The sequence below is a fragment of the Capricornis sumatraensis genome, chromosome 7 (genome assembly GCF_032405125.1).
Source record: "Capricornis sumatraensis isolate serow.1 chromosome 7, serow.2, whole genome shotgun sequence".
Classification (NCBI taxonomy): domain Eukaryota; kingdom Metazoa; phylum Chordata; class Mammalia; order Artiodactyla; family Bovidae; genus Capricornis; species Capricornis sumatraensis.
Genome location: NC_091075.1, coordinates 104,022,161 through 104,047,639, shown reverse-complemented (window position 1 = coordinate 104,047,639; position 25,479 = coordinate 104,022,161). Strand labels below are relative to the sequence as shown.

The 25,479-nt window shown below is 37.8% G+C and overlaps 1 protein-coding gene across 5 annotated transcripts in view; it reads right to left on the bottom strand.

The window, feature by feature from the left end:
• The window catches only part of PTPN13 (protein tyrosine phosphatase non-receptor type 13), a 223,528-nt gene that overhangs the window by 39,865 nt on the left and 158,184 nt on the right, over positions 1–25,479 (bottom strand). For 4 of the 5 annotated variants that reach the window (XM_068975016.1, XM_068975018.1, XM_068975020.1 and 1 more), the window contains 16 exons: positions 19,087–19,176; positions 18,454–18,561; positions 17,936–18,067; positions 16,450–16,913; positions 15,252–15,383; positions 13,915–14,008; positions 13,006–13,091; positions 11,447–11,600; positions 9,841–10,055; positions 9,637–9,735; positions 7,938–8,302; positions 6,968–7,151; positions 5,335–5,493; positions 4,188–4,359; positions 3,875–4,085; positions 1,472–1,542 (listed from right to left, as the gene is read on the bottom strand). In XM_068975016.1, coding sequence (XP_068831117.1) covers positions 1,472–1,542; positions 3,875–4,085; positions 4,188–4,359; positions 5,335–5,493; positions 6,968–7,151; positions 7,938–8,302; positions 9,637–9,735; positions 9,841–10,055; positions 11,447–11,600; positions 13,006–13,091; positions 13,915–14,008; positions 15,252–15,383; positions 16,450–16,913; positions 17,936–18,067; positions 18,454–18,561; positions 19,087–19,176 — 2,736 coding nt within the window. Of the gene's footprint in view, positions 1–1,471; positions 1,543–3,874; positions 4,086–4,187; positions 4,360–5,334; positions 5,494–6,967; positions 7,152–7,937; positions 8,303–9,636; positions 9,736–9,840; positions 10,056–11,446; positions 11,601–13,005; positions 13,092–13,914; positions 14,009–15,236; positions 15,384–16,449; positions 16,914–17,935; positions 18,068–18,453; positions 18,562–19,086; positions 19,177–25,479 lie in introns of all 5 variants that reach the window. The other variant, XM_068975017.1, reaches the window with a different exon arrangement.

The window sequence follows — 25,479 nt, the reverse complement described above, 5'->3', positions numbered from 1 at the left end:
AAGATACTATATGATTTTTAAGAATTCATAAATTAGGTCAGAGAATCCCATAAAGACAGATTACTAGGCAGTTTCTACAAGTCAGACAGGGCACAGCTACTTTCCTCAGGCTTGAAAGTTACAAACTTCTGAGTCATCTCAGAGGTCACTAGACAAATGCTCTCCTGACTGTTGTGTGAGGTAGTCTGACTCTACTGTGAACCAGAATTATCAGGGAGCAGCAGGAAGGGCCCCTAAGGCATTCAAGATAAGAACAGAAGAGGAGAGAACCAGAGGTGCTTTAGCTTTCAGAAGGTAATCAAACCACGGCTGCAGTTGTCAGATTTCTCTGAGCTGTTTTGGTACTTAGATACTACTGGGCTTCCCTGGTGGCTCAGAGGATAACGAATCTGCCTGCAAAGCAAGAGACCCAGATTCGATCCTTGGGTAGCGAAGATCCCCTGGAGAACAAAAGGGCAACTCACTCCAGTATTCTTGTCTGGACAATCCCATGGACAGAGAAGCCGGGTGGGCTACAGTCCATGGGGTTGGAAAGAGTTGGACATGACTGAGCTTCTGAGCATGGTGGCGGCCAAATACCCTAAAAGTTTAGCTCTATAAAGAAGTACTGGATTTACATCTCAAACACTCTAAGTTTGACCATATTCCCCTGTGCCTAACATTTTTATATGGTATGAATACTGCCAATAAAAGCTACATTTACCAAGCCTGATTATGTAAATGAGAGCATGGAGTCAGACATCCTGGTTTAAATTCTGCTTTGACTATTTATTTACCCTTTGAGCTTGGGCAAGTTATCAGACTTTTCAGGGCCTCGGTTTTTGCTTCTATAAAAGGAGGATATAAGTCTCACAGGGTCGTTGCGAGTATCTGAGCACCTGGAAGAATGCTTAGTCCAGGAAAAGCATTAAATTAATCTTAACTTCTGCCACCACTATTAATACTATAATTTCTACTACTATGCTAGACTATAAGATAGATACTTTGTTTATTCATTGCTATACTCACAATGCCCAGAACTCTGCCTGGCACAGAAAAGAAATTCAGTAAGTGCTTGAATAAATTATTATGTGACAATCATTGTAATAAGTTGACATATTATTGTATTTATGCCTCATTATAACCTTATAAGGTAGATACTTTTATAATAATCTTTTCATCTCTCAGGTAGAAAACAGAGGCTTAGATGCGGATCAAGTAATTTGCTAAGGTTACACGGGACCTAATGAACTCAGGTCTGTCTAGCTTTAAATCCTAGGGTCCATGCTGCTCCACTCTTTCCTATCATGCACTGAATTTTAGATAAGCTTTTATTTAAATGTCACTTTTTCACTTAGATTCTGCAAAATAGTCTGGAAGGGCAATAGAACACTATATTGACAGTACCCAAACTTGCTTTTGGGAAAAGATAGTTACCTCTCCATAAGTACTTGTATCATTAAAAAAAAAAAAAAAATCATTGCATCCTTACCATTGGCTTTGGCTGACTTTGAAGCTGAAGGAGCAGACCTCTTGGAACTGGGAACCACTGGATGACCATCTCTGTGTTGTTTAAAACAGAAAAAGAAAGAAAACAAAATTGTAAATTATGTAAGATATTTGCTTAAGTTTCTCTCAAACTATCTGTTAACCATTTGGCCTTGAGTTTTATTTTGGATGGGCTTCAAGGGTCTAGGTACTTTCTGAAGCTGTAGACAAGATTTTAGCAGTCTTGCAGGATACAGCATGCTTGGGGCTGGTGCACGGTGATGACCCAGAGAGATGTTATGGGGAGGGAGGTGGGAGGGGGGTTCATGTTTGGGAACGCATGTACACCCGTGGTGGATTCATGTCAATGTATGGCAAAACCAATACAGTATTGTAAAGTAAAATAAAGTAAAAATAAAAAAAAAAAAAAAAGATTTTATCAGTCTTCATCTATATATGCTGGAAGGAGATATTTGTGACTGAAAAAAGATTAAGATTCACTTCTTTAAATAATAAAATAATAACTGGCTAGTTTGTAGCTAGAAGCAGGATGAAGGGGAAGGTATTTGGGACTACTCCAGTACTTTGGCCACCTCATGCGAAGAGTTGACTCACTGGAAAAGACTCTGATGCTGGGAGGGATTGGGGGCAGGAGGAGAAGGGGATGACAGAGGATGAGATGGCTGGATAGCATCACCGACTCGATGGACATGAGTTTGAGTGAACTCTGGGAGTTGGTGATGGACAGGGAGGCCTGGCGTGCTGCAATTCATGGGGTCGCAAAGAGTCGGACATGACTGAGCGACTGAACTGAACTGAATCTTTAGGGACTTCAGCCAAGATGAAAGTAGAAAGATGAAAAAAACTGATTTTAGACCTCAGGAAAGGGATGTTCTGGTGGTACAGACGGTAAAGAATCTATCTGCAATGTGGGAGACCTGGGTTTGATCCCTGGGTTGGGAAGATACTTTGGAGCAGGAAATGGCAACCCACTCCAGCATTCTTGCCTGGAGAATTCTGTGGACAGAGGAGCCTGGCAGGCTACAGTCAGTCCATGGGGTCACAAGAGTTGGACATCACAGACTGACCAACACTTCCACTTTCTTTTACAAGAGATGCTCTAGTAATTTGGAGGCAAAAAATTCTAGATCTATGGTTAGTAGAATCAGAAAATCATTTTTCCAGGTTGTCTGAACACTTCTCTCCTCCACTAATTAACATTCAGCTACATTTATGAAAATAACTGTAGGCAATCAAATTTTTAGAGACATTGAGGGAAACTGGTTCAATGGGAAAAGTATACAATCGAACTTAAAGGTTCAGAAGGAGAAACAGGCTTATAATCAAATGATTTATTAACTGTTCTTATATGGTGGAATACATACTATGTAAAGTCCATCCTGTGTCACAGACACAAATGTGAAGTTTTCTTTTATGTAATATAAGACTGTAATCTAAAAAGCCTGGGTTCATGTCCTTGTGGAAGGCAGAGTAGTGGCTCAAAAGATGTCTGGATTATAATCCGCAGAATGTTATGTTACATGGCAAAAGGAATTTTGCAGGAGTGAATAAACTAAAGATCTAGAGACTAAGAGATTATCCTGGATTATCTCATGTAATCACAAGGGTCCTTATAAGTTAAACACGAGGGTAGGAATGTCAGAGTCAGACAGATATGATGACCAAGGGTGCTGTGGGCTATGAGCCAAGAAAGATGGCCAATGTCTAAAAGGAGGGAAAGGCAAGGAGATGATTTTCTCCTTTGGAAGGGATGCAGCTCTGCTAACACTTTGATTTTTAACCCAATGAGACCGTTTTATATTTCTGGCTTCCAGAACTGATAATATATTTAATTTTTATTGGTTTAAGCCACTAAATTTGTAGTCATTTGATAGCAGGAAACTAACACATACATTAAAAAAATTTATTTCCATTATTAAGTGAAAGAAAAGTTGCTATTAGCATTTCTTATAATGGGAAATGGTCAGGAGGTATAGTGGACGCGACAGTCTATGCCTCATTGGTTGTAGACATGAGGTTCTGGGAGGACAGACCGTGTTCCAGCTCTGGGAATCAGCCAGGACTTGCCAGGGCCAACCAATATATTCTCGTTCCTTTGCCTCATCAGGACTTGCCTGAATTTAGGTCTAAGGCAATTGGCATCCAGTCCTTGCTTCATTACTATGATCAGTGAGACTTGTCTGAAGATTGGTCTGGACAGTGTGAGAGGCACATGAGTCATGAAACTGACACAGCCATTTGACTATCATGAAGGAAACACATAATCTTTACTAATTCCCCATCCATTTGGTCTGCGAAATACTAATTCAGGAATATCTTTAAGAGAATCTAACGGCCTGAAATGCATGTGCACACACACACAAATCCATGAATAACTGTGGAGTACCTTGTAGCTTTCAGCACCACTGAAGGAAGTGACATGTCTAATGTTCTCTTAGCTTCCTCCAGAGTCATTCCTTGAGTGCTGACTCCGTTCACATAGTGGATGATGTCTAAGAGCTGGAGATTACCCTCTGTGGCTGCGATTGACCTTGGATTGATATCACTAACATACACCACTTGATGAAGGCTGTCACGACCTCCAGATAAGGAAAAACCTTCAGGAGATAGAAAAATATTTGTTTCCTTAGGCTTAACAGTATGTACTTTTAATCTATCCAAGAAAAGTCACACTGCCCAAAGCTTGATTTTGCCATTACCCAGCTCCTCTTTGTTGCACGTAAATGTGATATCAGGTAGCAAATGAGGCAGCACAGGCATCCTGGGTAATTCCAGAACTCGGCCAAGAACTAATCTGACTGTCCTGGGCGCAGCTCGGAGTAGGTTCACTGCATCTGTGTGAGTCATGTTTGTAACATCTGTATCATTAACCTACAGAGATAAGAAAGGGCCAAAGTGGGATTACAGTTTTTGGAACACAGGAGTTACTGACAAAATACAGTAATTTCCCTAACTTTCCATATAATCTATTTTGGCTAACAGGAGATTCACAATGAAGAGTGGTCTCTAGGGACACCTTCCTGGTGGTCCAGTGGTTAAGAATCTGCCTTGCAATGTAGGAGACATGGGTTTGATCCCTGGTGGGGGAACTAAGATCCCACATGCCACGGGGCAACGAAATCCATGCAGTGCTACTACAGAACTTGCACACTGCAATGAGAAGCCCACGTGCCACAACATGAGAAGACTGCATGCAGCACTGAGCAAAGCCCCCCATGTGCTGCAACTAAGACCCCAGTGCAGCAACAACAAAAAAAGAGTCTGGTCTCTAGTTTACTAATAATCTTCTTTACTGTGGAAATCATGAGCACAAAGACCAAGTAATTATAAATGAAATAATAATGCTATTACTATCGCTAATACAGATGTTATTACTTTGCTAATACAGAAAATTTATTCTTAGAGCAATTTAAGAAACTTTCTCTTTCTGAGACTCAAAATTGCTTGTTTAAAGTCTTTTCAAACTATGACTATATAAAGGCCTTTATTTTTCAGAGGTGGAGAAGGAAAACATAAACCAAACGGAGAAATAGAGCATTGTATCAACTCAGCCTTCTCGGCTTTCCTTCTGCAGCACTGGCTTGATCTCTGGCCCTGCTGCAATGCTCAGTCACTTTGGTCGTGTCCGACTCTTGCAACCCTATGGACTGCAGCCCGCCAGGCTCTTGTGTCCATGGGATTCTCCAGGCAAGAATACTGGAGTGGGTTGCCATGCCCTCCTCCAGGGGGTCTTCCCCACCCAGGGATCATGAATGTGCGTCTCCTGCATTGGCGGGTGGGTTCCTTATCACTAGCACCACCTGTCTAGCCACATTGGCACAAACACAGTCTGCTTAAATGTCTTACCTTGATGAGCCGGTCCCCAGGTCTCAGCCTCCCATCACTTTTGGCTGGATCCTGAATGACGTCATGAACGTAACAACCAACGCTCTGATTGCCTTTGGTTACTGTGAAGCCCAGGCTTCCTTTTTCCGACTTATTTAGGGTAATCAGGAGTTCTACCTCCTAAGGAAAGAAACAGTGATTCTAGTTTGCAGTACAAAGGGAAAAACAACTATTCTTTCCATTGATTAACACAGGAGAAAACTAAACTTTAAAAGGCTGCTTAACTTGCCCAAGTGAAGAAGGCAGGTATGTATGTCTAGTTCTAGACAGAAGGTACTCCTCCAACCTCTTGCCTGCCAATGTAAAATAAAAGTTGGGTTTAAATTCAACATTATGTGCTTGTCTGGAGATAGCTGACCCAGAACTTACTCAAGCTTTAATTCTTATATTTTCAGAATAAACAACAAAAAAAAAACCACCCATGCCAAGAGCAACAGAAGAAAGCTTTTCTTGGGTAAAAACATGAAGTCTCGGTGATCAAATATCACAACTTGATATATTTAGTTGTATGAAAAATTTTTCTTTCAGATTTTAACTGAGGCACAAGGGTTGCTTAGGGCTTATAGGCATGATGACAGATTTCTAAGGAAATCATCCAAAGATTATTTTCACTCTACTGCTGAGAATGAAATTGAAGATGTAGATGCTACACACACACACACACACACACACACACACACACACACACAATTATAGGGAAACAAAGTGCCTGGAAAGATTAAAGTGTTTATGGGTTCTAACTAGAGATGGTTTTAATCTTTTCTAACTTTTCTATAATAAGTACTTATTACTTAGATAACACAAAAAAAGTATTAAAAGGGTGACTTTGAATCAGTGTTAAGGATATTATTCTTTTTTTTCAAATTCAAAAAATACCATATTTATCAAAAATTGGAACTATCAACAAATTTAGACTTTGTAAATTTTTTTTCAAACACATGTTTTCACCTTTTACATTTGAAATTAAAAACTCCAAGTGGTCAGACAGAATGACAGAAATGACAAAACTCAGATTCTCTTTCATTTTCTTCAGATGATTGAGCTATCACTGTTTATGTCCAAGGGATATTATTTCTATTAGAAATGTGACTTCCAAAGTGAATTTGTAAGTTTAGAAGTTCTAGGGTTATTAGTATAAAGGATTCCATTTAGGCACCCATAAAACAGTGTGGAAGAGAATGAAATTACATTCAAACCTGATTAAAGAGTAAACAGGTAATTCGTTGAGTCTGGGAAATAATAGGTACTGGGCTAGGTGCTCTATATATGTTATTTCATTTAATACTTACCACAATACCATGAGGTTACTAGTCCCATTTTACAGCTAAAATTGCTAAAACTCAGAAGAATTAAGTAATTCATCCATAGCATCTGCCAAATTACAGCAAGTCACTGGGAGAGTCAGGACGTGTATCCGAGTCTTGTCCTTTCCCTGAGTTCTTAGCGGAGAAACACGGCCGATATGTTGTCTATTTACTGAGCATAGATATGAGGCTGATCTAAAGGACAGCAATTTCCCTAAAGGGAAGCTGTGTATAACTACATTTGACTTAAGAAAATATAGAATGGTCTTCATGCAAAGGAAATAACTCACCAGTTCAAAGTCTTCAAGGTGGTTTTCCAAGTCATTTTTCAAAGATGTCAAGCTTTCTTGTCTAGTTGGTTCAGAAGTGTGATGCGTATGATATTTATCCATTGTATTTATGGGAACAGATTCTGATTGAGATTGACAGCTCTGCCCAGGAGTTACATCCAGTGGTCGAGGGGAAAGAGGGTTACTACAGAGACAAAGCAAGACTATTGTCAAACACATTGCAATGCCAGTATAGTAAGTTTGTACCACAGACAGGAAATGCTTAACAAACAGTTACATCTGCTTTTTAGTGAGATCATTTTTAGTCTGATTCTGGACTATGAATTTATTTCACATCTGTTATGTGCTAATATTACTGATTTTTATTCTCTGTCGATCTCTTTAAGCTGCACAAATCAGTTGAGAAAAGTTAAATAAATATATTTTTGATTCCCAGTTGTTAATTTTGGAGCTAAGGCTGAAGCTAATGTTATCAGAAGGCTAATGTGTATTTCAACATAATAAGAAAAAGAAGAAATAAAGAGCCTTACTCTTGTAGTTATTTTGGAAGACATGATAGAAAAAAAAAAAAACAAACAATAAAAAACTTGAACAAATACAGTTGGCCCTGAATATACACAAAGTGAAAGAAAGTGAAAGTCACTCAGCTGTGTCCGACTCTCTGCGACCCCATGACTGTAGCCTGCCAGGCTCCTCTGTCCATGGAGATTCTCCAGGCAAGAATACTGGAGTGGGTTGCCATGCCCTTCCCCAGGGGATCTTCCCAACCCAGGGATCAAACCCAGGTCTCCCGCATTGCAGGTGGATTCTTTACCAATGGAGCCACCAGGGAAGCCCAAGAATACTGGAGTGGGTAGCCTAACCCTTTTCTACAGGATCTTCCCGACCCAGGAATTGCACCGGTGTCTCCTGCATTGCAGGCAGATTCTTTACCAGCTGAGCTACCAGGGAAGCCCAATATTGACAATACCTGCCCTCATGTTCTGGCTTATTAGGTATTTTCTGAGGATAGTAAAACATGGTACAAATGGGATCTTCTTGACTCCTGAGTGTGTCGTGATGACTTTGTGCCTGTGACATCATGTTGCTTAGAGTCTGATGCAGAGCTGAACTCCAGCTCATGTTTGGTATCTTTGCTGGAGCTTTCGCTAAGTCATCTTCTCCACTCTCGCTGCTGTCACTGTAACTGTCTCTCCTGGATGGGGACGCGCCTGGTCTCCCGTTTTTGTCAGACATCTCATTTTCATCTGAGCTGGTGCCTTGCTCTGCACACGCTGTCTGAGGAGGGTCTTTGCTGTTGTTCAGAGGTACTTGTGCTGGAGAGTGCAAGGGGGTCTGTAACGGACACATGTAAAAAGATCAGGGTGACAACTTATATTAACATATTTTTATTTAGGTGTAAATGAACAAATTAAACATCAGTACTTCCTGTTAAAATACTCAATTTTTTGATAAAAGTAATTTATGCTCATTAGAGAAAAAAACCGTATGTAAGAGTAACAATTGTTTATATTGTACAACTTGTACTTTCATTCAGAATTAGAGTCATAGTATATATTGTACTTTGTATCTTGCTTTCAAAATTTAGGTTTCTACCATGAGTATTTTCTGAGATCCTTAAACATGCTTTGCAAACACTGCATAAACTGTATAATAATCTTACAACTGGCTACAGCTTTTTATTGGATACAGATTTCTTTCTAGCTTTTCACTATTAATAGAAATCTAGAACTTCTTTGTATGTAGGTTTTCATCTGAGTTTCTCCTTATTTCCTTGCAATTTTCTGTAATAAAAATATAATTTTCTATATTCAGAACATAAGATGTTTTTAAAGGCCTTGTTAAATATTTCCAGATTGCTTTCCAGAAAGATTGTATCAACTTATATACTCAGGAACTGAGAGAATTTCTCAGTTCTTCCTATCTGATGACCAAAACCAATGTCATCTCTTAAATGCTACTGACAATGCACCTTACAGAAATGTTAGTTCCCTGTTAATGTCTTTATAATACTCCCTCCTTCTCCCCAGTATAAGGGTTAAAGTTTCTGGGGCCAGACACTCCTGTCTTTGATACCCAGTGATCACGTTCATTGGTAATGGAACACTATTTTAAGTAGATAGGACAAAGGCTTTCAATTAGATTATTATTCACTTATGTGTGGGTTCCTAACTACCAGTATGCAATTTATAAATAACCATCAAAATAGATTTTGGGTCTTTTGGCTATTCCTTCATACAAGAGAGTGAAATGGACAAACATATTGCCTACTCTCTGATTCCCAGTATTAAAAATTAAGGCCAAAAAAATCTTAAATAATTCTCATTTTCATCTAAACTAGCTCAGAACGAGTATTTTAAAATTTGATTCAATGAAGAAACAGACAAAAGGTTTTTGTAACCAATATTTTATGTCTTTTTCTACTTATGTTTGGCAAATAAATTCCCAAAATCCTAGAATCAGAAGGGAGAGAAGAGAAAGTGAATTATTTTATATTATAAACATCGAATACACTCACAGGTTATGTGACCCATATAAGATAATACTCCGAGCTAAAGAATTAACTAGGATGAAACCCAGGAGATCAATCAATGATGAAACCACTACAACTGAGTTAATCACTCCGATGACATTCTATAATAGTGTAAAGTACTTTTCCTCAGTCTCACCGAAAGAGCAGGGTCAATTTCTGGCAGCACCCCAGGTGGAGGTCTACAGAGGAGCAAGGATACTTCTGGAGATGTCCCCCTGAGAGCGGATATGACCTCCTGAGGGAACCATGAATGAGAAATGAAGACACGGTTAAACCATTTCATTCTGAAAGACCAATCTGTCTCATTAAAAATGCTGCACTCCACAGGCTGGGGGCTCACCTGTTGAGACAGTCCTTTCAAAGAGGCTCCATTCACTTTTAAGATAACATCTCCTACATCAATTTGTCCACTTTCTGCAGCTGGCTGTCCAGGAAAGAGCTTTTTAACCCTTACTATGCTGGTGTTCATTTGCTCGGGTATAATATTATCCTCTCGAGAAAAACTGAATCCTAGGCCTGAGCTATTTTTCAGCAATTTCACCTCAAATGTATTCTCTGGAAAAAAAGGTATCAAAAAATGTAAATATTCTTAACAGGCTCTCTCTATATATGCATATATAAACATATATACTTTTGAATACATTTTTTAAAAGCCCATTTCCACCATACTCACAGCTTTATATGCACTTATTGCACTCTTATTCTATATTCAAATCCTATTTTACACTGTTATTAAGAAAATTTCACTTACTGAGCTGAGCTGCATGAACTAATAGGCTGCCTGATTAGAAAAGTGGGTTCTGAGAAAAATGTTCTAAAAAGGAAACTATGTCTTAATTCCATGTTTTATAAAACTGCAGAATGACAGAGAAAAAGAGGGAAAAATCCAAGAAAGGAGACAGTGAAAGAAATTCAGGCATAAATGGACAGATTTGCTAAGAAAAACAAAACAAGTAACAGAGAAGGGTTATGGGGAAGTGGATAGGTGACCTAATATTTAGGTGAGATATAATTTAATTCAGTAAAACTGTAAGGCATGATGATAAAATTCTCATCAACAGAAGAAATGAAAAGAATAATAAGCAGGAAAGCATGAAGAAATATATTTAAAGACATAGTAACGGAAGAAATAAGGGAAGAAGAGAAGGCAGTAAGATTAAGTGGACATGCTAATCTTATTTTCATAATCAGGAAAGATGATATAGGTTGGGCTAATATTTTCTCCTTATTTTGGGGACTAATTCAGAATTGATGAAAGTTGTATAAGCAAAGAAAAATCTAAAATAAAGACAAAACAATGCTTACGTACCACCACCACCACATATAAAGTAAAGGACATTTATACCCAGCAAAAGGAAGACAGATAAACTCAGAATGAAGAGTACTTCTGTATTATGAATACATTTAACCTTATGAAAAACTCACTACATTAGTCTCGATTTCCTTTTTTCATTATGAGTTAGTGGCATGTCCAATTTTACTACCAGTTAGCTGGAAAAGTTTGTAAGGAAAACAAGTATCTGGGAACTGTTAGTGAATTTCTATTCAGAGTTAGCTTCACAAGTTCACAAAATCAAACAGATATATAGAAAATGTAAGAGTCAAGGTTTCATATGGGTTTGAAGTCATTCTCAGCAATTATTTATATTTATTTTTTTCTCTTACAAATTTTATTTTGAATTTTACAACTATTTTAGGCACCATTAAATGACCATAATTTGTTTTGTGCCTGATTTCATTAGTCAAAGCCTTTCAGACTTCAAGAACTACAACTACGTGTGGTTCCCCCTCCCCCCCAAATTCAGTATAGTGCTGCATCAGGTTATTATTTATACTTGACAAGAATCAAGAGACTCAGTATGAATTATGATCTGACATGTAGAAATCAAACTTTGAATAATCCAGGAATAAGTTTAAGGTGAGATGACAGCCTCCCAGGGTCTGACCTTCAGTAACAAAGCTGTAGTCTTTGACATGAGTCATTTTCTTCATCATTTTTTCTGGGGCTTGACCTTGGGTGTCTGCATCGGAGAGGGTACACTGGGGGACATGTTCTTTGGATGCTGGAGACTGTCCTTTTTCTAACAACAGATGAACCACCTGTATAAATAGAAGAGTGCCTTATTAATTAAGAAGAAAGTTACATAAGAAAGCAAATAAATTTTCAGGACTTTGTACAGTTGGTGGTATAAAATCATTTAAAGTAACTCTCTGGTCTACCAATACACAAGTAGAGGGAGGGAAAAACAGACAAAAGCAAGGGACTAAAAATGTCAAAATCAAGTTTTTTTAAAAATTATTTTCTGTATAAAGAAGATACATGATTAGAAAGAAAAACATTCTATTATAAAAATAATATAAACACATTGTAGAAAATTCAGATCCTAAAATAAAATCAGATAGCCATTGGGAAGCTGCTGTATGGGCACAGGGAGCTTAACCCAGAGCTCTGTGACAACCTAGAGGGGTGGTACGGGGTTGGAGGTGGAAGGGAGGTTCAGCAGGGAGGGGACACATGCATACTTGTGGCTGATTCATGATGTTGTATGGCAGAAGCCAACACAATATTGTAAAGCAATTATCCTCCAATTAAAGATGGAAAAAAATCATTATTATCCTAATAATATAAAGACCATTATAAGTAATTTGGTAAACTCCCTGACTTAAAAATGTATTAGAAGAACGTGAATTTATCCCTTGGGCTGAAGGATACCTGGAAGTGAAAACCACTAGGTATTTGCAGATGTTTATCCATCTAGTCAAGGCTATGGTTTTTCCTGTGGTCATGTATGGATGTGAGAGTTGGACTGTGAAGAAGGCTGAGTGCCGAAGAATTGATGCTTTTGAACTGTGGTGTTGGAGAAGACTCTTGAGAGTCCCTTGGACTGCTAGGGTATCCAACCAGTCCATTCTGAAGGAGATCAACCCTGGGATTTCTTTGGAAGGAATGATGCTAAAGCTGAAGCTCCACTACTTTGGCCACCTCATGCGAAGGGTTGACTCACTGGAAAAGACTCTGATACTGGGAGGGATTGGGGGCAGGAGGAGAAGGGGACGACTGAGGATGAGATGGCTGGATGGCATCACGGACTTGATGGACGTGAGTCTGAGTGAACTCTGGGAGTTGGTGATGGACAGGGAGGCCTGGTGTGCTGCAATTCATGGGGTCGCAAAGAGTCGGACATGACTGAGCGACTGAACAGAACTGAACTGAACTGAACTGATGGAAAAAAAATGTTAAGGCAATCTCTCCCCTTCCTCTTGGCAGATTTCGGGTGATATTAGGGCTAAATGTGATATAGAAAGCCTGCTTCCACAATAAAAATCCTCGTCATAATATTTGCTTCCCAATTTGGAAGGAAAAAAATATGAGGATGTTTATTTGCATTAATCAGGCTTTGTTTCTTGACCAATGAATTTGGAGATCTCAGTCAAATTGATATTATTCACACATTATTATGTTCTTCTGAGATATCTAGAAAAGGCTGGTATAATGATCTCTTACCTGTCCTGTATTTCTCAGTGTTTCCACAGCTTGTTTGTGGGTAGCCCCTTCTAGACTAACTCCATTGACAGCGAGGACACGATCACCTATAAATTAGGCAGTAATGATGAAAGAAGCAAGTCATAAAATAAGGATTCTACATGTTCTTTAATACCTTAAGGTCTTGTTTTATAGTAATTTGCTCGAGGAGAGACTCAGACAAATTCTGGACAAAAGTCTGTCACAGAGTTTCTTTAACATGTACTTAATTCCTTTCTCTATTCTACAGCTAATCTTAGGTATATTTTCAAACTGGATATTATATATACTATAAAATCAATTTTAATTATGAAAAAAATGACACACTGAGCTGCAAACGCAGAGAGATGGGAGACAACTAACCTAGTTAGTTCTTATTAGAAATGCAGATGTCATTGTTTTTACAAGGGCACTACCCCTTTCCAATTCTCTGGAAATTTGCTTCTTAAAAAGTACAAAGCATGAGCTAAAACAAGATATTTTCTGATACTATATAGAGGATGGGCTTTCCTGGTAGCTCAGATGGTAAAGAATCTGCCTGCAGTGCCTGAGACCTGGGTTTGATCCCGGGGTTAGGAAGATCCCTTAGGGAGGCCAAGGCACCCCACTTCAGTATTCTGGCCTGAAGAATCCCCATGGACAGAGAAGCCTGGTGGTTTACAGTCCATGGGGTTGCCAAGAGTCAGAAATGACTGAGCGACTAAGCACAGCACAGAGGAAAAGCTGGAAATAAGTGTTTGGAATCATATCAAGGAGCTTTTTCATGTTGTAATCTTAAAATAATATGTTCTTAATTTATATTATGAATACTTTGAAGGTCTTCTTCAACTTTCCAATTTCTTTAGTTGTTGACACGATAATCCTTTTGTAATTCCCATATCCACACTCTACCTTTGTGAATTCTGCCATCAGACTCTGCTGCTCCCTTGGGAATAACGGCTTTCACATAAATGCCACCATGTCTGACACTGGTATTCACACCTCCCTAAGTGGAAAAAGACAAATAACGTTTTGTCACATGAAAAATGTTGCACTTCGTCTTTCAGGTCTGAGACCTAGAAAGCATTCCATTCATCAGCCAAAGCAGCAGCATCACATTAGCACATGCAATTACTTCAATACCCAAGAATATTTCTAGCAAGTTTTCCAAATGCGAAAGCAGCTACATTTTAGAAACATTCTTTATTCAGAAAATAACGACATGCCAGATCTTTGCCTGGATGAGAGGGTGCTCTTCCTTTCAGAAGTCTATACCGTGCATTAGGCACAAACGGCAAGCAAAATCCAGCCATGAAATATTAGTGTGAGAACACAACTGTCAGAAATAAACAGCATATGGAGTAATATGCCAGATCATATTTGCTAATTTGAAAACGAATCTCATGAGTCAATGGAAAATTTTCTTTTCATTTTAAAAGGTTTTGGTATAGAAGTTGTGCTACAGAGTAGATGAGATCTCATGAGTGGATGCTCCATCTCTTGTGGATATACAGCTTTTATTTCCCTTCACAGTAGGAAGATAATAAAATTCTAAAGAAGTTACGGACAAGATAAAAAGGGTTACAGTATTGAGGACTGATAGAAAATCAGGTTTTCTTTTCGATCTCTATTTGTTAAGAGTATTATTTCTACCTTATTTCTAAATGCCTTTTCCTAACAAACAACACCCTTCAAATATAAATGATAATATTACACTTTAGGGTATAGTATGTTAATAGAATTCTAAAGCAGTCTCATCAAATAGCCTATGCTCATATTTTAACTTCTTTAGAAGTATTACATATATTTTTGGGAACTTCTAATAATAAACTACTAATCATATTTCCATGCCAAGATGTATTATGAAGTGAAGGGCATATAAATATATATTCGACTTTAATTATTTATGATGTAGGTTAAAATTATTCCGTGCTGATGTAGAAGCTGCCAAGTATATATAAGACATACTTCTCAATTTTATATTTCTCAAGTCTTGTATTCAGATTAAACAAGTATGAAATCTCTAGGGGAAAATAGCATTTGTCTAATTTCTTTTAAACCACAGGAAAAAGTGACTAGAAAACATAAGTTTTTTTAAAAAAGTCTTAAGATATAATTCAATTTAAAATTTTGCAAATATTTGACAAGTTTCCTTTTTTGAAGCAAAATAATTCAAGTAATAAATTGGCATATGATAGGCTGCTGGAAATGGAGAAGAGAAAACATTTGAAAACCTTGTCAAACAGTACCGTGACACTTATTCCCAAGCTGTTATCATTTTTAGCCAGTTCAACCTCAAAGATATCTCCAGGTTTAGGAGGTGATGAAGGAAAAGTTTTAAAATTCATTTTGTTGGAGGTATTCATGGAGGAGGAAGATTCCTTAACAAAGAAAAACAAACAAAAGCATTTCTTGTTAGAGTCAAACAGAGTTATTAATGGAAGATCTTTCTCTTTTTGAAAAATTAAGAAAAAGCAAGATATTAAAGGATAGAGTAGACTAAAAAATGATGAAGGCTGGAAAAGATCTTAAGGATCATCTAATCCAAGGCCTTCAGAGTTTAAAACTGAGGAAATTGAGATCTAGAGCCTAAAGGCCTTGCTTCAGGTAAAAAGACACGACTGAGGGAAGCCCAGAATCCAATTCAAACCTTGGCTTTTACATAATCCTTATCCAGTGTTTTTTATACACTCAAACTTAGAAAACATTTCTATTTCCTATAACAAAAAAATCCACATATATCATGTAGTAGCTTTTAACTTGGGCCTTTAAGATGAGTAGGCCTCAAGTTTATTTTGCTAATGTTTAAATCCAATATAAACATAGGCACAACAGCCAAGCCCAATCTATAAGGACATAACTCTCTCAGGAGGAATGCTGGAGACATTAATGAGGAATGTTTTTCAGTGAACAAAGGGCTTAAGGTTCTTTTCTGAATCCACTTGTGAAAATGGGTCTAAATTATATCATGTCTAATATTTCTAGGAAATGGTCAATTTTCTATCTTACTGTTCTTATTATCATACATTCAGAACTTCAGAGCAATTTAGGTTGTTAACAGTAAAGCCAACTGCCCATTATAGGAATTATTTAGGAACAATTTTTTCAGATATTAAGTTCTCTTATTAATATAAACATTAAGTATGCAAGAGAGAAACAATTTATACAAAACAATCATAATCTGGTTATTCATTCCTTTGTGTAATCACGTAGCAAGTTCCCAGAATAATAGCCATTTTGGAATTAGTATTCAAAGCTGCTAATTTCTCTGAAAGTTAGCATCAAATGCAGTAGCAGTTAGTAGCATTATACATAAACAATTTCTCCTTTCCAGAATAATGTACTCTGTTCATAGTAGATTATTCTGCTCTATAATACATTTGTTGTTGTTTGTTTTGTTAAGTGGGGGAAAAAAAAATAAAAACCAAGATTCAAATTAAACGGTGCCTTTTTTGGTATGTGATGATCCTGACTGCTGGAATAAGTGGCTTCATCCATGTCTGAATCTCCACGGTCAGAGTAATCTGGTGCATCAGAAATGCCTGTATTTTTAGCTTTGCTTCGGTTACTGTCAGTAGAAGTCCACTTTTTCTCGGTGGCTTTGGATATCACAGATGGGGAAGGGCTGCCACGCTGTGAGTCCTGCCAGCTGCGGTCAGCTGCATGGCTGGCAAAGAACCCATTGACCTGGCTCTGTGACAAGCTGGCACTCTCAGTCCTGGAGTCTTGAGAGCTCAGGCTTCCCTCCCGCAGGCCCCCAGACAGCCCAAACGAGCTCTCTGAGATGTGCCTCGGGGTGCCCCGTGGCCAGCAGTGATCCTCAGAAGAATTTACAGTGCTGTCTTGCAGGTGGGAAGGCTTTTTCATGTAGTTTTTCATGCCGTTGGCCACGTGCACAGGAGTAGAAGGTACTGCAAAGTCAAAATCAGCCCGTGAGAATAACAGGTTAGTGACACACGCCTGGGCTCACACACATGCACACTATTCCCTGGTAGCTGCTGCGAGGATTTTACGCAGGATAACATGTGCACAACACCTGACCGGGGCTTGGGACCGTGACAAGGTCCCAACAAACACTGAAGATGCTTTCTGTTTCCTTTGCCTCCTCTTTGGTCATTCTTTGGGCAACTTCTATGGGAATGTGTATCTGCCTCACCTGAACTCCTCATTTCCATTCCCCAAGACCCGTTTCAAGTAAGTCTCCCCTGTGAAGACTCTCTTAATTCCCTATCCAGAGATAACTTGAATCTCCAAAGATCTCTGTTGAATGGTTATTTACATACTTGTTTTATACTGTCTTAACAAACTGCCTGTTTTAGACTTCAAGTAATTATCAAAGAAGGTAATTCCATACTCCTTACATACATAGTTCTTTTAAAAAGCCACTTAGGAAAGCTTTCCTAAGACAAAAATCACAGGTGACATGTGTAAAAGAATTATAGATAATACATTTATGTGGAATCTAGAAAAATGGTACAAAATTATATGGCCTTTTACATATATATGTCTTTTACACACATATGTCTTTCATATTTCTGGTATGTTGGCATCCTTTCCCTTTTATAAACAGGTTCAAGACAGGACTTCATAGATAACTGTTATGTAACTGTATTAATTGGGCAATGATTAAGAATTTTATTTCTAATTTGGCCTAAGATGTGATAGAACACACCAAGTACTTGGAATTTACTCAAGTGACACTGATTTTGCACAACAAATCATTTTTATGCATGTAAAGAGGAATGAGACAGAAAATCTTAGAAGTGATGAATGGAAGACTTGTACTGATGCATAAAATTAAAGCAATCAGAACTATACGTATTAAATTTCCAGAAAGGAAATAAAAGTTTAAATCTAATTTATGCGTCAAGGTACTGAAATTTTTGTGGGAACTGGAACAGAATCCACAGCTCAGAGACATCCACAGTGTTACCTTTGGATAGCTTTTCTTTTGGCTGAGAGATAACAAGGGTCACATCTTCAGGTGCATTTTGCAAAATTTCAACTGCGGCATGGTGGCTGACCCCCTCCAGACTGACACTATTCACAGATATCAAACGGTCTCCTGTAAAAACAGACAACCCAGTGTCTTCTACAGCTAAGAGAAATTCAGGCTAAATCTTAGAAATGTTACCTCCCCCTCATTATTTTCTACTTTTGCTATCTGCGCAAATTCACTGTCAGTAAATACTTCAAAGTGAAAGTGTTAGTCGCCCAGTTGTGTGTCTGACTCTTTGCGACTCCATGGACTGTAGCCTGCCAGGCTCCACTGTCCATGGAATTCTCCAGGGAAGAATACTGGAGTGGGTAGCCATTCCTGTCTCCAGGGGATCTTCCTGACCCAGGGATTGAATCTGGATCTCCCACATCGCAGGCAGCTTTACCATCTGAGCCACCAGGGAAGCCCAGTAAATACTTAGGAAATTCCCTAAATTACCTAAAAATAAATACCTGGCTTTAAGCATCCATCCAAGTCAGCTGGTCCTCCAGGAGTAACTGAACTAATAAATACACCTAGATCCAGTCTTCCCATCTTTTCTCCACCAATAATTTGAAATCCTGTGAATCAGCACATTAAAATAAAATCTTCATGGGGAGGGGCAAGATACAGATTAGGAGACTAAAAGGTATAAACTACTATGTATAAAATAAATAAGCTATAAGAATATATTACATAGCACAGGAATATAGCCAATATTGTATAATAACTATAAATGGAATACAACCTTTAAAAATTGTGAATCACTATGTTGTATACCTGAAACTTACATGGCATTATAAATCAACTGTCTCAATAAAAAAAAAGTAAAAATGAAAATATCTCATGGCAGTGGTGCTTTCAAGGACTAATGATAAGTCTGCCTGACACACAGAAGTGTACAGACTCATACTGAATATGACTTAATGGGTAACACATGTGAGACGGGATTTAAATTTGGTGGAAACACTGCTTGTAAGCATTTCACCTTTGGCATTTCCTGACTGGGCAAGTGGGAAAAGGGGACTCAGGTGGGGACAAGTGGGCTTGGTTCCTCAATGCCAATGTTAAATTCTCACAGACCTTGAAGAATCTCAGTGACTTACCTAAGCCATACTGTGCATCTTTTTTCAGGTTAACCAGAGTAATCTCCCTTTCTGGTGAAGATGCTATGCTCCATCTTTTGTGTAGCACATCTATGGAGAAATTTTAAGATACAATTAACATAACATGGTTAGGCATTGAGACTGTCTGCTTGTTCCAATTTAAATAATAAAGCTCACTATTAGATTTGTCAGTCACTTTAAAATCATATTTTAAATAATATGCTATTATCTATCTGCTGATAATGAGTTTAGTTTATCAAATGATTATGTTATTCATTTATTCCTTATAAATGGTTCCCTGTGAAATCAGTCTATTTCAGTTACAAACGCATAAATAGATCTCAAGACATTGAATGATTTGAGCAGGTTTACTCAGTTAGTCTTCCCTGGTGGCTCAGATGTTAAAGCGTCTGCCTGCAATGTGGGAGACCCGGGTTCAATCTCTGGGTTGGGAAAATCCCCTGGAGAAGGAAACCCACTCCAGTGCTCTTGCCTGGAAAATTCCATGGACCGAGGAGCCTGGTAGGCTACAGTCCATGGGGCTGCAAAGAGTCAGACAAGACTGAGCGACTTCATTTTCACTTTCATTCAGTTAGTTACAGGTAGAAATGAACCTTAAACTTAGGTTGTTACACTCTGTCTTTCCGTCACATCATAGCTGACCTCCTGAATTCAACAACGCTCAATATGTAAATCTTCTACTAATAAGTGGCTGGCATTTCTATTTGTATGAGTAGAACATTCATGGTAAATTCTAAGGTTTGCGAAGAGACAGGATTAATTCTTTTAAATCTGACTAATGACTTAGCTGGCACATTTATATTCTCAAAGCCCTTTATTTCTTATTTTATTTATGGAACAATCTCATGAGGTAGGCAAAGAGATTTTTAGTCACTTTTTAGCAGATAAGGAATAACAGTTCATGACTTGCTCAAGATTATAGCAGGTATCACTGCCCAGCAAAACACCTTAGGCACTTGATGAATGCTAAACACACTGAGTGAATGTTGGCATCAAAACTAAAATTTACTTTTTCTTATTTCCACTTGGTTTTTTTTTAAGCAATTGGATCACTGAAAAGTATCTCCTAAGTTAAACCAATAAATATGCCACTTAATTGTCATATTATTAAAATTACTTCATTTAGTTAGCAATCAGAGCATGTGAAAACACAGAAATATACACACACACTTTTTGTTATGAGTTAAAATGTGTTCCTCCACCCTTTCCACAAATAAATGAGCTGAACCAATAACTCCTAGTACCGCAGAATTCATAATCATATTTAGAGACAGGTTTTTAAAAAGATAATTAAGTTAAAATGAGGTGTTTAGGGTGGCCTAATTCAATATGACTTCTTCCTTATAAAGAGGGAGGCTTCCCTGGTGGCTCAAACAGTAAAGCACCTGCCTGCAATGAGGGAGACCTGGGTTCGATCCCTGGGTCGGGAAGATCCCCTGGAGAAGGAAATGGCAACCCACTTCCAATATTCATGCCTGGAAAACTCCATGGATGGAGGAATCTGGTGGGCTACAGTCCATAGGGTCGCAAAGAGTTGGACACGACTGAGTGATTTCTCTTTATAAAGAGGGAATGTGGATATAGCTATGTGTGCATGGAGGGAAACTCATATGAAGAAAGATGAAGGCCTCTATCTATAAAGCCAAGGAGTGGTCTCAAGAAATCAATGTTGCTGACACTTTGATCTCAGACTTCTAACCTTCAGAACTGTGAGAACAAACCTATGTTGTTTGAGCCTCCCAATCTGTGGGACCGTGTTATGGCAGCTCAAGTAAATTAGTACATTTCTTAACATCAACTGTAATTTAATAGTTGACACTTGTCTGTGTGTGAGGAGGTGGCAGTGGCAGCAAATGAGTTCAACACACTCAGAAAGATATCTGTTTAAATCTACAAATTTATCTCTAAATAGTTTTTAGGCATATTGAAACTTTTTGAAAATTAGAGGTTATCCACCAACATATGATTACCCATGGATTTCAAATTGCATTATTATGTTATTAATAATAAGATGTTACCCAACATGTACTAATGCTTAAACGATACAGATGTGATAGTTCATATTCTAGCAATAAACTCCTTTAATTTCAGAAAACAACAACCATCAGATGCTCTCTGAAGTGAATTAACCTTGTCCCTTAAACACCAAGTACTAGTGCAAGCTTGATAGCTCCCTATAGTATACATGTCTCTATTGTGTTGTTTCTTTTTGACCAAAACTTAGTTATAAACTCAGCTATAATCAACAGAAGTAGTAGTAGTTCAATATTTCTAACTAATGAGATATCAAAAAAAAAAAGGAAAAAGATCACTGGACAATGGTATGAAGAGCCTTATATATTTAGTTTATACAAGTAAAGTTCATGAATTATTACTGTCTAAATTAATATCTAAGTGGCTGATATGCTGCTGCTGCTAAGTCGCTTCAGTTGTGTCCGACTCTACTTTCATCCTAAAATAGATGATTAACTCTAATTTTCAGCTAGAGTTAAATAAAAAATACAACAGAATGAAACTGATAAAATGAAACAAATAAGGGATGAAGTCATGTTAGGTATTAAATGTAAACTTTTATCACCATTGTGAAAACAGAGTCCATTTCCTTTATGCAGACTGTTTCTGCCTTTGATTATAAAAGTGATCAATATTCTGAATGTTTTTAAGTGCTAAAAGTCAAAGGTATTGATTCAAAGAATAAAAATGCCATTTCTTTATTTTCATTTCCAAAAATATGTACTTACAAGATTGGTTATTTATGCTACTTATTTAAAAAATATGTATGTGCATGTATACCAAACATTTCCTAGGTAAACAATATTGGGATATATGTGCATACACACATTAATTATGCAATTTTTTTGGTATTTATTTCTCTAACTAGAAGCAACAGATTAGGCTCTCTATATTCAAGGATTCATCAATGAGACTTGAATATTCATTCATTCAGTTACACTTTCACCTTTCAAATACTGTGTTGGCCAAAAAGTTCGTTTGGGGTTTTCCATAACATCTTAACAGAAAAACCTGAGTGAACTTTTTGGCTAACCCAACATTTGCTGAATAATATTCCTATGAAAGTCACTCATTAGGCAACTGGTGAAAGTAAAAAGAGATAATATAAAAAAGTGACAATATATATGAAAACTGCTAGCGTAATAAAGTTGGCTCAGATCAGAGCTCAATCAGGTCAGGCTAGAAGAACAAAGATTTGTCTGATTGATGAACAGAATGTTAACCACTCAAAGAAATATTTGTATCACAAAAGTATGAGTCGGACCTGTAAGAGCAGAGAGCTTTCTCCTTGCCAGAAATAAAAGAGACTTCAGGGACACGTGTGTGCATGCAGGCACGTGGACAGTTGCGTCCGACTCTTCATGACCCCATGGACTGTAGCCAGCCAGGCTCCTCTGTCCATGGAATTTTCTAGGAAATATACTGGAGTGGGTTGCCATTTCCTTCTCCAGGGGATCTTCCCGACCTGGGGATCAAACCCACGTCTCTTGCATCTTCTGCATTGGCAGGCAGTTCCTTTACCCCTGTGCCATCTGGGAAGCTCCTCAAGGACATGAGGTACAGTTTAATAAATGGATTATGCAGATGGTATACATGTACAACATGTAGAAAAAAAAGAAAGTGAAGTCGCTCAGTCATGTCCGACTCTTTGTGACCCCATGCACTGTAACCTACCAGGCTACTCCATCCATGGGATTTTCCAGGTAAGAATACTGGAGTGGGTTGCCATTTCCTTCTCCAGGGGATCTTCCCGACCCAGGGATTGAACCTGGGTCTCTCGAATTGTAGGCAGATGCTTTACCGTCTGAGCCACCCTGGACAATCATGTAAGGCATTAACAAAAGCTGAGACAGATAAAAGGTGGAAAAGCTTGTGGGAAGATGGCCCAGGTCAGCTTGGCTAAAATACAGTATGAGTCAGATGGAGTTGAATATTATTTTGGAAAGCGAAGCTTTGCTAACATACTCTTTATAACAGGGAACCACCCCCGTCATCCTGACTTATTAAGGTGGGGACAGAGGAAGGATGTCGGTGTAGAGCTGAGTAGACAGTACTGTGTACATACTGAATTTATATTTATCTTGTATTCTATTCACATAGATGTTCAAAATACTTTTGTTGGCTTAAAAGAAAAGACAAGTATCTGGAGGTATATAGTGCATAAGAACCCAACTAAATTTAAAGATACAAAATTCAATGAAGATTAAATAGAATTTATGAATCACTGAAAGTAAGGAACCAGACATTTTAGGACATTTCAAGTACCAAGACATTTCTGAGTTAATTACTGTATGGAAACAAGCATTAATATTCAAGGTATGTATTTTTTACATCTTTAAAATTATTTTCTTTTCCTATGGCCACAGCAAATTCTGCAAATATTTTAAAGTGAAAAAGAGGCTCAAATAGAAATTTCTGCTTCTTTAAGTAATACATGCTGGTGTTATTCCCAATGTTTACCTGTGAAATATCTTAAGAACTGATAAATGTATAATTTAGAAATTAAATGTACACTGTCTGCATTAGAGACTGTTTCAGTGTTGCCTTTCTCATCTCTCATAAGGTTCATGAGGATGTATCAGTCTCCAAGTAGAATAATTGTGGATATTAATGACAGATACATATATGAGTAAACTATCTGAATTTCCTAGTAAAAGCACTTTTCAGATAAGGCCAGGGCCATATAATTGATTTAAGTGAATCAATAATTCTTTTTCTAAGGAAAATTGTTTTTTTTGGTTACAGATACAGACCCTTGTCAATTATCAAGCAGCTCCACAAAACTGGTTCTAAGAGGAAACGGACAAAGGGTAGAGGAGGCTCCTGATAAATTCATCAGTCACTCTAGGGAAAAAAAAGACCCATTTCAAACCCGGAGGTGATGGACCAGCAACACTACATTGGTATAAAAACAAAGAGAGGTATTTCTCATTGTTATATCACCTAATACACTAACTGCTCTGGTGGTAGAAGCAGAAAATCATGATGGAAACTTTGGTGTTTTGTTCCTGTGACAGCACAAATTAGCTAAGTGAAATGGAGCCATATAACATTTCAGAGACATATTTAACCCATTCATAGACTGAAAGGCTTGGTTTAGATAAACTTTTTATATTTTTTTAGATAAACTTTTAAATTCCTTTCAGTTCTCAATTTATCTGACTCTATATTTTGTTTCTGGTTAATTCTCCTATCTGCTGAATCCTCTGTGAGCACTTTGGACTTTTCATAATCTTCAACTATGTATGTATCCTAATTAAACTTTAGGTGGAAAAAAAACCGCTAGCATTTAAATTATACTGGTCCTTGATATCTGACTAAAAAGTAATCTTTTAATCTCAAATAAACAATGTAATCTACCAGATTAAAAAAAAAAATTCCCCTAACCTACTAGCTAAAGGAAACAGAAGAATAACAAAGCCCAAAGCCAGCCTGAGGGAGAAAATAATAACGATCATAGAGGAAGTTAAAAGAGGAGAAATAACAACGAACACCATGTGTGCTCCGTTGCTTCAGTTGCGTCTGACTCTTCGGTAGTGTCTGAATCTACAGTCCTATGGACTGTAGCCCATCAGGTTCCTCTGTCCATGGGATTCTCCAGGCAAGAATACTGGAGTGGGTTGCCATGCCCTCCTTCAGGGGATCTTCCTGATCCAGGGACTGAACCCACATCCCTTAATGTGTCTCCTGCTTTGGCAGATGGATTCTTTACCACGTGCCACCTGGGAAGCCCAGCAGAGAGATACAAAAAATCATAACATGCCAACAAGCTAGACAACCTAGAATAAATGGACCAATTTCTAGAAACATACAGCCTGCCAAGAGTGAATCAAGAAGAAATGGATACTTTGAGCAGACCTACCACTAGCAGGAAAATTGAATTTGTCATTAAAAAATTCCCAGTAAAAAAAGTCCAGTACTGGACAGTTCACAGGAAAATTCTATCAAACATATAAAGAAGAAATTATACCTATGCTTTTCAAAGTATTCCCTCAAACTGAAGGTGACAAAATACTCCCAAATTTATTCTAGGAGGCCACCATCCATTATTATGGTATGAACCAGACAAAGACACTACAAAATAAAGAAAATTACAAGCCAATATCTTTGATAAATATAGATGCAAGAATCCTCAACAAAACATTAGGAAGCCAAATGCAAAGCTATATAAAAAGGATCATACACCATGATTTATTCCAGGGACACAGAGATTGTTTGTTTCACAAAACGGTCTGTGATATATCACATAAACAAAAGGAAGGATAAAAAGCACATGATCATCTCAATAGACAAAGACAAGCATTTGACAAAGTTCAACATCTATTCATGATAAAAACTCTCCAGAAAGTGGGTATAGAA